The following is a 13892-nucleotide window of genomic DNA, read 5'->3' on the forward strand; positions in this document are numbered from 1 at the left end:
ATTTGTCAATGACATGAGTGATTCCTTTGCTAAATTAGGTAGCAATTTTCAAATACTGGAGGACTTCCTCAAATTTTTCTGTGCTCACAATATAATAGCTACAGATATGCTTAAATTTAATCTGCATCATTAACATTTTTTTCATCACTTTAGATGATCGACAAAACAATAAGCCCTGATTTGTAGTATTTGCTGATTCTCATGGTGTAAATAACTCCCAATGTGGCTGATTTCAAGCTAGGTACCAACATGATGTTCCTGAACACTCCCTGGGAAGAGACATGCACTAGCCCACCATTACACACTGTTTCCACCCTGTAAGCACAATAGATGCAAAATAATCTCAAGAAAAGAAATAGTAGTAAAATAATTAACAAGTGATGAGTTTGGGCTGTTTATTACATTTGTTTCTGATATGTTATTTTATTGTAAGTTTATGTAGTTTAAGTTTTAGTAATGTCTGTCTTTAACAACTGGCTCATAAAATTCCTGAACATTTAACAATTGGCTCTCAATGACCCGTTTTGAGCTAGCTCCAGCATACCACTGTGCCACGACTTCCTCCTTCACCGTTTCCAAATTAAAAAGCCTGTTTGTGTTGTTAACATCCTGGTGTTTGGGGAAAAAAAAATCTCATGAGATGGGGTAGGGAAGATGAACGCCCTCTTGCTGCCCTTAGACTTCTCTGGGCAGGGCAGAGCAGGGCAGGGCAGGGCCTGACCTTAGGCAAACAGTTCGCACATTACAGAGAAAGTTTGTGTGAGAAGCTTCACTGCGAGGGGAGAGGATTAAAGCCCGTGGGTTGGTTTCCTGACAGCCTTCCTTGCTGTTGTAGCCAGCTCACTGCTGTCTTGGCATAACCTTGGGAGGGTCATTTTCCTCCTGTTTGGGGTAAGAGTGAATGTTTGGAAAAGTGGGATAGGCCACGTTACTTCTGGTTTGCAGCTAGTGGAAAGAGGGATAAAAGAGCCCCGAACATCCTCTATCCTTCCTCTCCTTTTCTTTTTTTCCTTTCCTCTTGTTACCCATCACATTCCTTGATGTCATTCCTGCCATTGTGAGCTGACAGGCCCTCCCAGCCCTGGTGGATAGCCCGTAAGTCAGGAGGGCAGGTGGAGCTGTGGAGGTGGGGGGCAGTGGTCACACCAACACCTTGGAGTTGGGCTGGGTCTGCGTGGAGCCCCAGAAATGTTCCCCAGCCCATTTTCCCCAAGAACCAATGAGTACAATTAGGGGCCTCCCACCTGAGGTCAAGGAACCAGGCCCTGGAGTGGAACTTGGGGTAGAAGATGGTCTTCTTTGTCAACTGATTCATTCTCCAGAATTCAACCTGTTCTCCAACTCAGTGGTGTTTGAAAGCAACTTTATCCAGGTACCCTTGTGCAGCTCAGGTCTAGCTGTCTTTCCCTTTCCGAAACCTGTTCCTAGGAGTTGATCAGAAAATTCTGTGGCCTTTGAAAGCGCTGGGGAGGAGAAAGAAGCCACTAATGCTCGAGAAAACCAGAAGGTCGGGGTCCCAGGTTCACCTCAGTTTGTGCTTACAGCATGGTGGAGCTCCCTGCAGGTCATATGCTTTAAGGAAACAGATTTATACTTTACAAAAGGAGAGATTAGAGCTCAGTCTCCAGGCAGGGTCCACCGGCACCTCCTCTGGGCCAGTTGTCTAAACTGGATGGTTACAGGGAACAAAGGCTGCTGTTTGAAACCCTGCCTTAAAATCCAACCTCCTTTCTCTGGGGCAGTTTAGAAACAGCCTTATTTCTAGCAAGGCCACTGGGTATATCAGAATGTCCAGATTCTGTCATCCCCCGAAAGAGTGGTGAGCTGACTGATGGTGAGATGGAGAACTGTGAGTGTGGGGTGGCTGTTTTAAGATGGATCAAATCTTACCAGGTGCTGCCTGCCTCTCTCTAGCAGTGTAGCCTGAACCCATGCACCTGTGCTCTTTGCTGGTGTGGCATAACCAGTTAGTCAGCCAGCAAGCACATATTAAGTACCTGCTGTGGGCAGGGCAGGAGATGCAACGAGAGATCAGACAGTGTCCCTGGCCGAGAAGCTTATGAATTTGGCTTAAGTTACAAAAGGGTAACTGTCTAAGCAAGCTCCCTGTCAGATAGTTTGGGCCAACTGATCCCTAAAGCATGAGTACAGAAAGTGGATGCTGGGGGCATTCAGAGCACTCTCTCTGCACTTTGGCAGTTGAAGAAGGCTTCTCAGAAGACAGATTCTTAAGGTATTTTGAGGTATTGCTGAGACTTTGGTAAGTGAAAGAGCAGGGGAGGATATTCAAGGCAGAGGGACTTCAAAGGACATGGGTAGAGGCAGGGAGGCAAAATGTACAGAAAGGGTCTGCAGGACAGGAATCCATTTGGATGGAGAGAGGAAGCTATGAAAAGTTGTAGGAGAGAGAGTAGGAACAATTCAAGGTGGGTCTGGGGCTTAATTTGAAGAGTTTTCACAGAACAATGAGACCCCAGATTTTGGGAAGCTGTGTTTGTGGCTCATGGTGCTCCGTGGTCCCTGTGCTGCCCCAGGGGGATGCATAGCTGGGGGATCAGACCTGGGGGTGAGCTTGCTCTTAACACACTAAGTGGAGGAGCAGTAGCAGGAAATCTAGGCTTGGGATCCAGTTTCTAGTCATTTCTACATGGGTGTGATATTGTGGTAGCAGATTTGTTCTCTCTTTGGCATAATATTAAAATTGTTCAGAGTCTCTGAATGGAACTAAGTGACCCAGGCAGCAAGAAATTCAGAATGTGACAGGGAGGGGCTGACCCACAGCAGTGTTCAAAGTTCACTTGAAGTGATTCAATGCACTGAGTTACAATTACAGCTGCAGCACAGCTGTGCCGCTCCGTCTTCCCCTCTCCTCCACATCACCATCAGCATCATCGCCTCAAAGCAGCAGCACCCACAAACATTTACTGAGCATTGACTCTCCATGTGGGCAGTTCTGTATGTTTTGTAAGGGACATGAATTCCATTCCACAACATGGGTTCCAGAAATGTCACTTTTTTTCCCAAAATCAAAATTCACTTTTCTTGGAGTACCTTTTGGTTAAGCTGGTGGGAAATTAAATTTCAGTCATTCCTGGGGCTTTCCCCTTGTCCCCAGTTTCACCAGAGGCTGTACAATGAATGGTTCCGAGAGTCTTACAAAGTCTAGAACACTGGGAGAAGGCCCTCTGGCCTTGGGAACACAGGGGTCTCTTCTCATATGTTTCTCATTCTGGTCCCTCTGACTCCTTAGTGGCCACAGCTCTGGTGTTTTCCTGCCAGCCCTGGACAGTGAGGTGGGGGGTGTCTTAGCTGGGACACTGTGCCCCAGTGCCAGGCGTCCAGTATTTCTGTCCTGCCACATCCCCCAGGTGCTTCAAGAGAACAGGCCCTGACTACACTCAAGGCCCAGCAACAAGGTGCACCCTCCCTCATCCCGGAGGGAGCTCCCCAAACCTCCCTGGACTCGGCTGTCTGGGTCTTCCCCATTCAACAGCTCTTTCCTCCCCTTCCTCTTCTCTGGGTCTTTCTTTGCACAGTCTCCCTTCCACACCATTAGAAACCAGTGCTGGCTTCTCCTCCCCGGGGGTGTGGGAATAAAAATTTCAATGTCACTTGGCTTTTTTTTTTTATCCTAGCGCATCTTTTTACAGTTAGATAATGCACAGGACACAAAGAAGTGCAACACAGGGGCCTGTTGCCAATGAGCTTAAAGTCTATAGGGGGAGATCCACAAAAATAATCAATAGCAGTTCATGGCCCAGCCCAATGTGCCACACACCTTTCACCAAGAAGAAGTGTCCTTTTCTCACACCTGTATCCCTCCTCACCTTTCTTCTGCTCCTCTCTGACCTGTGTACCTGGGGCTGATTTCCAGGTCACTAAGCCCAGGAACTGGGTGGACGTCTCTGAAGGATCCACCACCGTGATCCTCGGGGTGACCTCCTCGGTGCCCTCCTTGCCACTCCCCAATATCCTCCTGATGGCCAATGTTACCTGGCCCCGGGGTCAATTTTCCACCTGGAGCACACCTAGTGATGCCCCGCTCATCACCCTCAGAAGGTAAAGAAAGGCTTGAGGGAGGGGCCAAAGGGTGGGATGATTGGCATACGCACTGTTTTACAGGTGGATTTTTTTTTTAAAGATGACCGGTAAGGGGATCTTAACCCTTGACTTGGTGTTATCAGCACCACACTCTCCCAAGTGCGCCACAGGCTGGCCCTACAGGCAGATTTTTGATCAAAAGAAAGAACAGCATTCTTTGGTGTATAAACTATGCAGAAGAGTGGTGGCGCTCCCGCCAAGGGTTCGGATCCCACATACAGACAGGGTGCTCACTGGCTGAGCGAGGTGCGGGAGCAACACTGAGGGTTGCGACCCGTTGCTGGTCACGAAAAAAGACAAAAAGGAAAAGAAAAACTATGCAGAATGCATTCATTATTCGGTTATCAAATATTTATTTAGTATCTGTAAGCACCAAGCACTGTGCTTGGTATTGGGGATAGAGCAGTACACAGTTCCTGTCTCGAGCCTAGTTTTTGAGGATCTTGGCTTCTTTTTGTTTACTTTTATTTTGTCAAGATGGATGTAGGGGGTTTCCAAAGAAAAGATGGGAATATGAAACTCAAATAGGACTATGGGGTGTTGAAACTGAAAAAAAAAAATACTGGATGTATAGGAGACATCCATCCTTCTTACCCTTCCAACACAGTTGATTAGTCTATAAGAAGGCGGACTGGAAATGGAGTCAGGAAGCCTTGGTTCCAGTTCCTCCTTAATAAGATCAAAACTCGGGGAAATCACTTAGCTTCTCTGAGCCTCAGTTTTGAAATCCGTCAAGTGAAATTAATGGCAGTTATCTTTCATCAAAGGTTTGTTGTGAGAATTCAATGAGATGTTGTACATTAATATCAGCCATTGCTATTGAGGTGGGCAGATTCTTTAATAGCTGTAAGTTCTGGAAAGTAGAAAGGAGTCTGTCTTAGTAATCATTCCCACTCAGAACCTATGCCTTCTCCCTCCAGCACCCCAGCTGGGGAGGGAGGCTGGTGAAGCTGTGCCAAGCTCTAGGTAGGCACCAGCATGGCTGGTAAGATCATGGGCTCTGCTTTGGGAATTTTCTGCTCATGCCCAGGATTCTGCCCCTGAAGTACGTGGAGCTACAAATCTGTGACCAGCTCCAACGCATCCTGAGGGTTAGGACAGTGACTGAAAAGATCTACTATCTGAGGCTCCACAAAAAACACCCAGAGTCCGTTTTTCAATTCTGGATCCGCTTGGTGAAAATTCTGCAGAAAGGTCTGTCCATCACCACCAAAGACCCAAGAATCCGATTCACTCACTGCCTGGTACCCAAAATGCCCAGCAGCTCCACCGAAACAACAGTAAGTGGGGCCCTCCCTTATATATATATAATTTCTGTAGAGAAATCACATGTATGTATGTATGTGTGTGTATGTACATGTGTATATATAATATAAATATATCTCTCTGAATGCTGCTTTTTTCACTTTGTATTATATCACAGGCACTTTTTCATGTCTTTAAAAAACTTTTTGTAAATATCATTTTGATAATTTCATTCTATTTGGTTTCATGAATGAATTAAAAGTTCACTTAACCATTTCCCTAATGTTAGACAATTAGCGTTTCTAATTTTTCATTATTGTTAATAATGCCAAAATGAGCATTTATATATATCATTCACATATCTGATTGTTTTCAGGTAGGCTTTTAGAAATAGAATTTAAAGGGCATAAACATTTTTTAAGGCTCTCGATACATACTGTTGATTATTTCCATTAAGTTCATGCCAAATTGTACTCTCACCAATAATATGAGTGTCTGTGTCACTATATCCTATCGCAATTGAGTAATATAAGTTTTAATAGATTTTCTCATATGATAGGTAAAAAGTTGGCATCTCTGATTTTCACTGTCTGAACGTGGTTACATGTATATGTTTGCATTGTCTCTTGTGTTTGAAGGCCATTTTTCTATTGGCAGTCTTGTATTTTTTCTAAATTGATTTGTAAAATAATTTTTAACCCTTTAGTCACAAGTTTTTACAAATATTTCCTCAAGGATTTGATCTTCCCTTTCAGTTTATTTAGGGCGTTTTTTTGACACACATAAGTCTTTTCGAGGACCTGCTTAGTGTAGAAGCACAGGAAGGAAAGCTCGGTAGATTGGATTGCTCAAAACCTTCAGATTTCAGAATCTGAATACTTTCCTCCTCTCATTTAAATTGAATGCTTTAGGCAACTTTGCAAGGCAGCTGTTTTACAGCATAACTGCTGTGATACTTAACATTCAGATCTTGTGCTCTGGACAGAGTAGCCACCCCAGCCCACCATAGAGAGGGTGTGGTTCTGCCAGAGGTCCTGTTTATTTTATATATGTGTGTGTATAATATGTGTATATATGTATATTTATGTTATACATATATATATGTGTATTATATGTGGGCATATACATATTATGTATAATGTCAGAGAAATGGATTGGCCTGATTCTGGAACTTAATGCTTAAGGAACAGGCTGCTATACAAGTGAGTTTCCCATACTCGTGAAACTCAAGTGTAATCCCACAAGTTCCTTCAAGTTTCCACCCCAAAGAAGCCAAGAACTCCATGAGCAGACCTGGCCCTCTGACTCTTAAATTTCTCCCTTCAGCCTGAAAGCAGCCTTCCAACATCCTCCCAACCCAGCGAAACCCTCATGCTGTTGGCAGCCGAGCAGACCAGTGACAGTTTCTTGCAACTCTCAGGAAGGCCCCAACTCACAACAGACAGGTGGGTCCTCTGTGTGGTCAGCTCCAGCATCTCCCTGCCCTCACCATCCACCAGCATAGAGTCCTGGGGTCAGTGACACCCTCTACCAACCTATCTCAGTTCCTTCTTTTTATTCTGGGTAGTCATGTGCATGACTTTTCCCCTCAACTTTACTGTCCTTGAAAACAGGGTCTGTGACTTTGATCTGAATATTCATCCCTAGGCATTCCCAGTGTTTTCCAATGGCAGGTGCTCATTAAAAAGAATGAGAGGTGAGTAAATTAATTCAAAGAAGTGTAAGCTAATAAAGCAGGCTCATGGAGTTAGCTACTGACCATCTCAAATCCCAGATCACAGGGGTCCTCTGGGTAAGACCCTAGTTCTCTTTGCCTCACCTGCCCCTTCTGTAAAGTGGACAGAATAGACATGGCTAGAAAGATTTCACAGGGGAAAGAAAATGGACGGAATAGACAGTAACCAAAGGGGATACTACCACCAGCTCCAAAGTCTTACGAATTTACTAATTATATTAGACTCCTTCAGTAGCAAGCAACAGAAACCCAAAGCAAGATAGTGCAACCAAACGTTGAAAAGTACAACTTGTAGTGTATCATCAAAACACAATTTGATTTTTGTCTTCTCTTTATAAATTTTTTCAGTGAGGCAAGTTTTCCTTAAAACTTATAAAAAGCTGGTTCTCTGGGCAGGCCCCATAGCATATAGGCCTCCTCTTAGAATATAAAATGTCCCTTGGTCCCTTTAAATTGCAAAAGCAGACTCGATTCTGAAATTAAAATTTCCAGTCCCTGAAAATGATCAAACCTCTGAACTTATCACACCTTCTCCCTACCCCCAGCCTGGCCCCTGTCAAGATGGCCTTTCCTAGAGGGGGACTGCATTTTTCTTCTCTTCTCCTTCTGTTTTCTAATGTTTAAAGCTGGCTTTTTCTCTTAGGAGCCTTCTTGAGTTCTTTGAAGTCCCCTGCCTGGCCCCTCAACTGCAACTGTGACACCTGCCTTTCATCTGGGCACTGCCCCCTCAGGCCCTGGCTCTGCATCTCACCCAGGCACTAGCTGTCAGAGTCCCCTCACCCACTCAAGGAGTTCTCTTGGGTAGGGCTTACAGTCGCTCCAGGCTGGCAATCTCTCTTTCTCTTTTGCTCCCTAGAATTTTCCTTTACTTTTTGTCTCAACAATGCATTTAAAATTATGTTTATTACATTTTATCCAGCATTTCTAGGTGTTTTGCAGCAGCGTTCTTTAGATTATTCGGCCATATTATTTTTAACTAAATAACCCCAACATTATTTTCACTTTAAAAAAATATCACAGTGCTTATCTCTGAATAGTTACACTGTGAATACTTTTTATTTTCTTTTTGGTGCTTTTTTATAGTTTCTATTTTTTTCTTTAAAAACAAACATGTATTTCACCTCTAATTAGAATTTTAAAAATATTTTTAGGGGTCGGCCCAGTGGTGCACTGGATAAGTGCGCCGCTTGGGAAGCGCGGCGGCGCTCCCGCCCGAGGGTTCGGATCCCACATACTGACCGGTTCCCGCTCACTGGCTGAGCGAGGCGCGGGAGCAGCGCCGAGGGTTGCAATCCCGTTGCCGGTCCCCGGTCCGGTACGGGGGCAACACTGAGGGTTGCGATCCGTTGCCGGACACGGAAAAAGACAAAAGACAAAAAAAAAAAAAAAAAATTTTTAGCCATGCCATGTGTTTTTCTAGACACACTAAGTGGTTGTAATTTTTTTTAAGTTTTATCACTTTAGAAAACTGTTTTAAGATTTTCTTTGCACTTAGGCTGATGTGAAGATCTGGCAGGATAAAGTGGGCATCAGGCAGCTCCCCGTGGGTTCAGATTTTGCCTTTGAGTCATAACGCATTAGGCTGTCAGCGTAGCAAAGTGACACTTAAGGTTTGAGAGTTGTTTGTTCTTCTTCAGGAGGGCTGCAGTCTCCCTCCTCCTCAGCTTCCTCCCTCAAGTCCCTCTAAATACATCATGTCATATATGCATATTGTCACTGCCCTTCATTTCCAGCACTCATGCTGGAAAATACATAATTAGAAAGTGGTTAGAAGGGCCGGCCCGTGGCTCACTTGGGAGAGTGTGGTGCTGACAGCGCCAAGTCAAGGGTTAGGATCCCCTTACTAGTCATCTTTAAAAAAAAAAAAAAGAAAAGAAAAGAAAAAAAGAAAATGGTTAGAGCACCACCTTGTAACGCTAAGGAAAAGGGTTCGGATCCCTATACTGGCCAGTTGCCAAAAAAATAAATAAATAAATGGTTTTCGAAATAGATTTTTAAAATTTTTTTTAATTTATTTTATTTATTGAATCAAAATTGATTATACATATTTTGGGGGTTGAACATTGAGATATGTTGATTAAATCAATATTACTAGCATATATGTTGTTACAAATCGTAATTATTCTTTATGCCCCTTGTCCAATCTCACCCCTTCCCCCATTCCCTCCTCCTCCCCCCTTTAATTGCCCTAGATTTCTTCTCTCCTTCTGAAAGAATCATGGTTACTCTGTTAACTTGTTGCCTAGATGATCTGTCCAATGCTGCCCCCCCCCCCCCCCTCTCCCAATATTATCATAGAGCAGATGCTTCTTCTGTCACTCTGAAATGGGTTTTGTGGAAAGAGACATCCTCTTCTTTTCTTTATCTCTGCTCGTGACCCTTCTTGTGTGAATGCACTCCAGTGGTTGGCGGACCATCTGTGTGATGGTTGTGGCATGTAGCCACTTTCGCGGCAGCCATGGTTATTGTAGTGGCTGTGGTGGGCCACCCACATGGAGGTGCTGTTTCTGGTATGCTCCTTGGCACTGGCGGTATGCCTGGTTGTGGGGTGTGTTTGGTCCCCTTCTCCATGCCTCTGGTCCCTGGGCAGGCCCCAAGGCGATGGCACCATATGCCTAGTTGTGGGAGAGGGGTCCAGTCCCCTTCTCCATGCCTCGGGTCCCTGGGTGGGCCCTAAAGCTCTGGCACAGTGTGCCTGGTTGTGGGAGAGAGGACCATTCCCCTTCTCCTTGCCCCAGGTCCCTGGGTGGGCTCCAAGGTGCTGGTGTGGTGTGCCTGATTGTGGGAGAGAGGTCTGTTCCCCTTCTCCATGCCTTGAGTCCCTGGGTGGGCCCTGAAGCACTGGTGCAGTGTGCCTGGTTGTGGGAGAGAGGACCGTTCCCCTTCTCCTTGCCCCAGGTCCCTGGGTGGGCTCCAAGGTGCTGGCATGTTGTGCCTGTTTGTGGGAGGGTGGTCTGGTCCCCAACTCCATACCCTGGGTCCCTGGGTGAGCCCCAAGGTGCTGTTGTGGTGTGCCTGGTTGTGGAAGAGAGGGCTGGTCCCCTTCTCCCTGCCTCGGGTCACTGGGCAGGCCCCAAGGTGCTGGCATGGTGAGCCTGGTTGTGGGAGGGGTGTCCAGTCCCCTTTTCCATGCTTCAGTTCCCCAGGCTGGCCCCGAGGCACTGGTGCAGTTTGCCTGGAAATGGGAGTGGGGTCCGGTCCCCGGATTCAAGCCTCTGGTTCCCAGGCAGGCCCCAAGGTGCTGGTGTTGTACCTGGCCCGGAACTAATTTTTTGTCCTTTGCTTCTAACACGGGGGGGGGGAACTTCCTGTGGGAACCAGTACTTGAGTGTGTGGTTGTTTAAATAGTTACTTAGCTGCTGTTTCCCTATGGAAGGCTTTTTGTGCAGCTGAGGGTTTAATGGTTGATCTTATAGGTTCTTCCGGCTCTCCAGACACCAAGTGGGTCTGTGTTCTGTAGAATCTGTGATCTGGGCCTGAGTTTTTTCACCAAACCACACCCCATGCAATTCTGCATTCCTGACCATTCTCCTCTGAGTGGTCCTGCGCTGATTGGGGGGCAGGTCGGCTGTCCTTGCTGTGTCCCAGTGTTCTCCCGGTGTTCCCATCTCGCCCACCGCCCATGCTCCAAACACTTCCCGTGGGATGGGCCCTGTGCTGGTCCCTTGCGGTGACTCACCAGCCTCTGAATGGCTCCCTTTTTTCAGCTGTTCTGGCTCCTCACTCCTGTGTGGGTCCATGGGAACCCTATTAGTGGTCTTGCTGTCCCGGGGGCCACCAAGGCCCTCTTCTCTCCTGCCGCCTCCAAGCAACTCCATCTGAAGGGCACAGCTGCGGCTTCTGCCGGCTCCTGCTCCATGATCCCAGCAGTTGCAGCCTTAAAGCAGCTGCGGCCCGAAATGCTCAGAGCAGCTTTTTCTTTCTCTCTTTGTAGTTTCTCCCGCCTTCATGAACTCTGTCGGTCTCTCCTCCTCTTCCCCTGAGCTCCAGCGGCCCTGGCTTGGCTGATGTTAAATTTTCGTAGTTGTAAATTTGGTTGATTTGCGGCACAGAGTGATGCTGGGAACCTTCTATTTCGCCATCTTGATTTCGTGTCCCCAAAATAGATTTTAACAATGTTTTCTTTTCCTTCTATTGCCTTCAATGACCTCAAAATCCCTGGGCTCCAACAGAAACACTGACACTGCCATTGAAACAGACGATTCTGAAAAGACACTCTCACTGGTGGCATCTCCAGTCAGTTTGAGTATACCCATGAGAGCCGCCTTGAGCCACAGCCTCTGGGAACAAGAGGACCCAAATGAGCACTTCCTGCAAGCTCCTGTAGCCAGCTCCCTAGGAGAGAACCTGCTGAGGCCCTGACACCTAGCCAAAATGGAGTGATCATCGCTGACTTCTGTGCACATGCTGCAATCTCCTATGATGCTTTTCCCACTGTGGGCCAAGTGACCATGGGAGAGGTAAGATGGTGTTTATAACAAGGTGCTGCTTTACTTCCACCAGTAATCCTCCACATGAGTCCAGAATTGTGCTGAGTTGTGCTAAGGGTGGGGGGGTGCTCCAAGCTGAATGGGAACAGGAGCTCACTTCTTAGGAAAATAAATGGAAAAAAATTTACTATCTGCTCAATTGCAATCTCAGAGCAGCTAAGCAAAGCCAAGAAGGCCAGTCCAAAGGAACGGGGGGAAATCCAACTTCCTCTTTCAAATGGGGTGGGAGCAAACAGGGGAAGGGCTGCTACAAGAAACCCAAAAGGAAAGAAATCCTGAGGATGATGGTGACCAGCTGGGAGATACCTCCCTGTTGCCCCACTTAAGCAAGAAATTGAGTCTGTCTCCCCACTCCCTGTGTTGGTGTAAAACTATGAAGGCTCACCCTGGGCTGTGCGAACTTTGCTTGGTAATGAATACTTGGTTTCTGGGAAGGAAGATGGTGACTACTTGGAATCCTGATTGATTTGTCTTTTCCTACCCAGGACCTAATGAAAGCAAAGTTGAAGACATGGTGTCTTTGTGTATTGGCGAGGGGCAGGAGCTTTGGCCAACCTCTGGACAAGTAGGGAATATTTACTTGGAAAATACCATCACAATATTTCAGTAAGTATTTACCAAGCTCCTGCTAGGTTCTAGACAGTTTGATAGATGCTGAGAATATTAGAGAGAACAAGTTGCCTGCCCTTAGGGAGAGTATGGGAGAGATACCAAGCCCTATTTTGGAGACATGGGAAGGCTGTTAAGGTTGGTGTAATGTTTGAGCCACCAAGTCTGCAAATAAAGTCTGGAGGACCTGGTTTCCTATAGTTCACATCACATGTGTGTTGCAGGGAGAAAGAACACGATTGCCCTCCCTCTTGTGCATGCTCAGTTGGGCTGAGCGATAAATCCTGGCTGGACTGGTTCAGAAAAGACTTCCAAGCTGAGAAGATACCTAATGTTTGTGTGTTTCTTCCTGCCTCCAATAAAAATAAGAACAAAACAAATTTCTTTTTGACATGTTATAATCAAGTAATCTGAGCATTGTTGGTGCTGGTAAGGGACATTTAGCGGTTGAATTTAGAAGAGACTAATACAAAGGGTGACCATACTTCCCAATTTATGCCTTTAGTCCTAGTATCATTATTAATTTCATCCATTTCACTCTCAGAAGTGTCCCTTTATGAATCGTAAATTATGTTGCCACCCTACCAATATGGTAGGGGTACAAACATTTAAAAGATCTCCATCCCCACTTCTATTGCCTTGGTTTAAGCCTCCATCAGCCCTCATAGGTAATATTACTACTGTAATAGCCCCAGACTCCATCATCATTAAATCAATAATAGCTAACATCATCGGAAACTTACTATGTTCCAAACCGTATTCTAAGACTTTACAAAAACCACTTAATCCACATCATAACGCAATGGGAAGTAGACACTCTTATTATCATGTTTTATAGATGATGAACCCGAGCCACAGTGAGATCTAAGAATTTGCTGAAGGTCATGCAGGTAGTAAGTAGCAGAGCCAGGACTTGAACCCAGTCTGTCTAACTCCAAAGTCATTACTCCTGATGACTCTCCAATCTCGTCCCAATCCATTCCCCTTCCATGCCTCTAACAGAGCAAACTTTCTGAAACATAAATCTGACCAGGGCTTCTCCCTGAATAAAACCAAACTATCTGACATGAAGTGATCAGGCCCTTGCCGAGCTCTCCAGCCTTTCCACTGGCCACTGCTCCCCATGAACGTTATGTTCCCACCATGTCAAAGTTCCTGTGGTTTCCTAAATGCACCATATTTTTAGATACCAGAAGGATGTCACACATACTTTCCTTCTACCTTTTCTTGCTTTTTCTACCTGTTACCCTCACGATACTTGTCCTTACTGATGGAGTTATGCTATGCTACTCTTGTGCCCTGTGTGTGCATTATCTATTACACCACTGTAGTTATTTGTTTACACATCTGTCTCCTTGAGAACTATGAACTATGAACTATTTGAGAACAGATACCATTTCATATCAGAGTTCTTTGATTGCCAGTAAGACAAGCTGACTCTAATTTAAACCAAAAGGAATTCATTGGAAACATGTGAGTTAGCTCACAGAACCAACGGGACAACCAAAGAGCCGGTCTTGGAATGCACTGACATCACAACAGCTCTGGGAATTCAAGCAGGGGTGGATAATTTACCATCTCATCAAATGCTGCAGCAGGCTGGGTGGTTTCTCCAAAGGAAATTGAGGGGCGTTGCAAAAGCACAAGTAGGGAAATGGATGTGTGGTACCTGATAATAACAAGTATCCTCTACAGTCTGACTCTTTTCCCTC

The 13892-nt window shown here is 45.7% G+C and overlaps 1 protein-coding gene across 1 annotated transcript; it reads left to right on the forward strand.

Moving 5' to 3' along the window:
• Window positions 1-1219: 1219 nt before the first annotated feature.
• FAM71F2 (family with sequence similarity 71, member F2) lies at window positions 1220-11443 on the forward strand. Its single transcript, XM_008585393.1, has 5 exons — window positions 1220-1372; window positions 3875-4059; window positions 5132-5381; window positions 6673-6791; window positions 11254-11443. Exons 1-5 carry the CDS (start codon window positions 1220-1222, stop codon window positions 11441-11443), a joined length of 897 nt encoding a protein of 298 aa, XP_008583615.1.
• The last annotated feature ends 2449 nt before the right edge of the window (window positions 11444-13892 follow it).

The sequence above is a fragment of the Galeopterus variegatus genome, unplaced genomic scaffold, assembly GCF_000696425.1.
Source record: "Galeopterus variegatus unplaced genomic scaffold, G_variegatus-3.0.2 Scaffold3550, whole genome shotgun sequence".
Taxonomy (NCBI): Eukaryota; Metazoa; Chordata; class Mammalia; order Dermoptera; family Cynocephalidae; genus Galeopterus; species Galeopterus variegatus.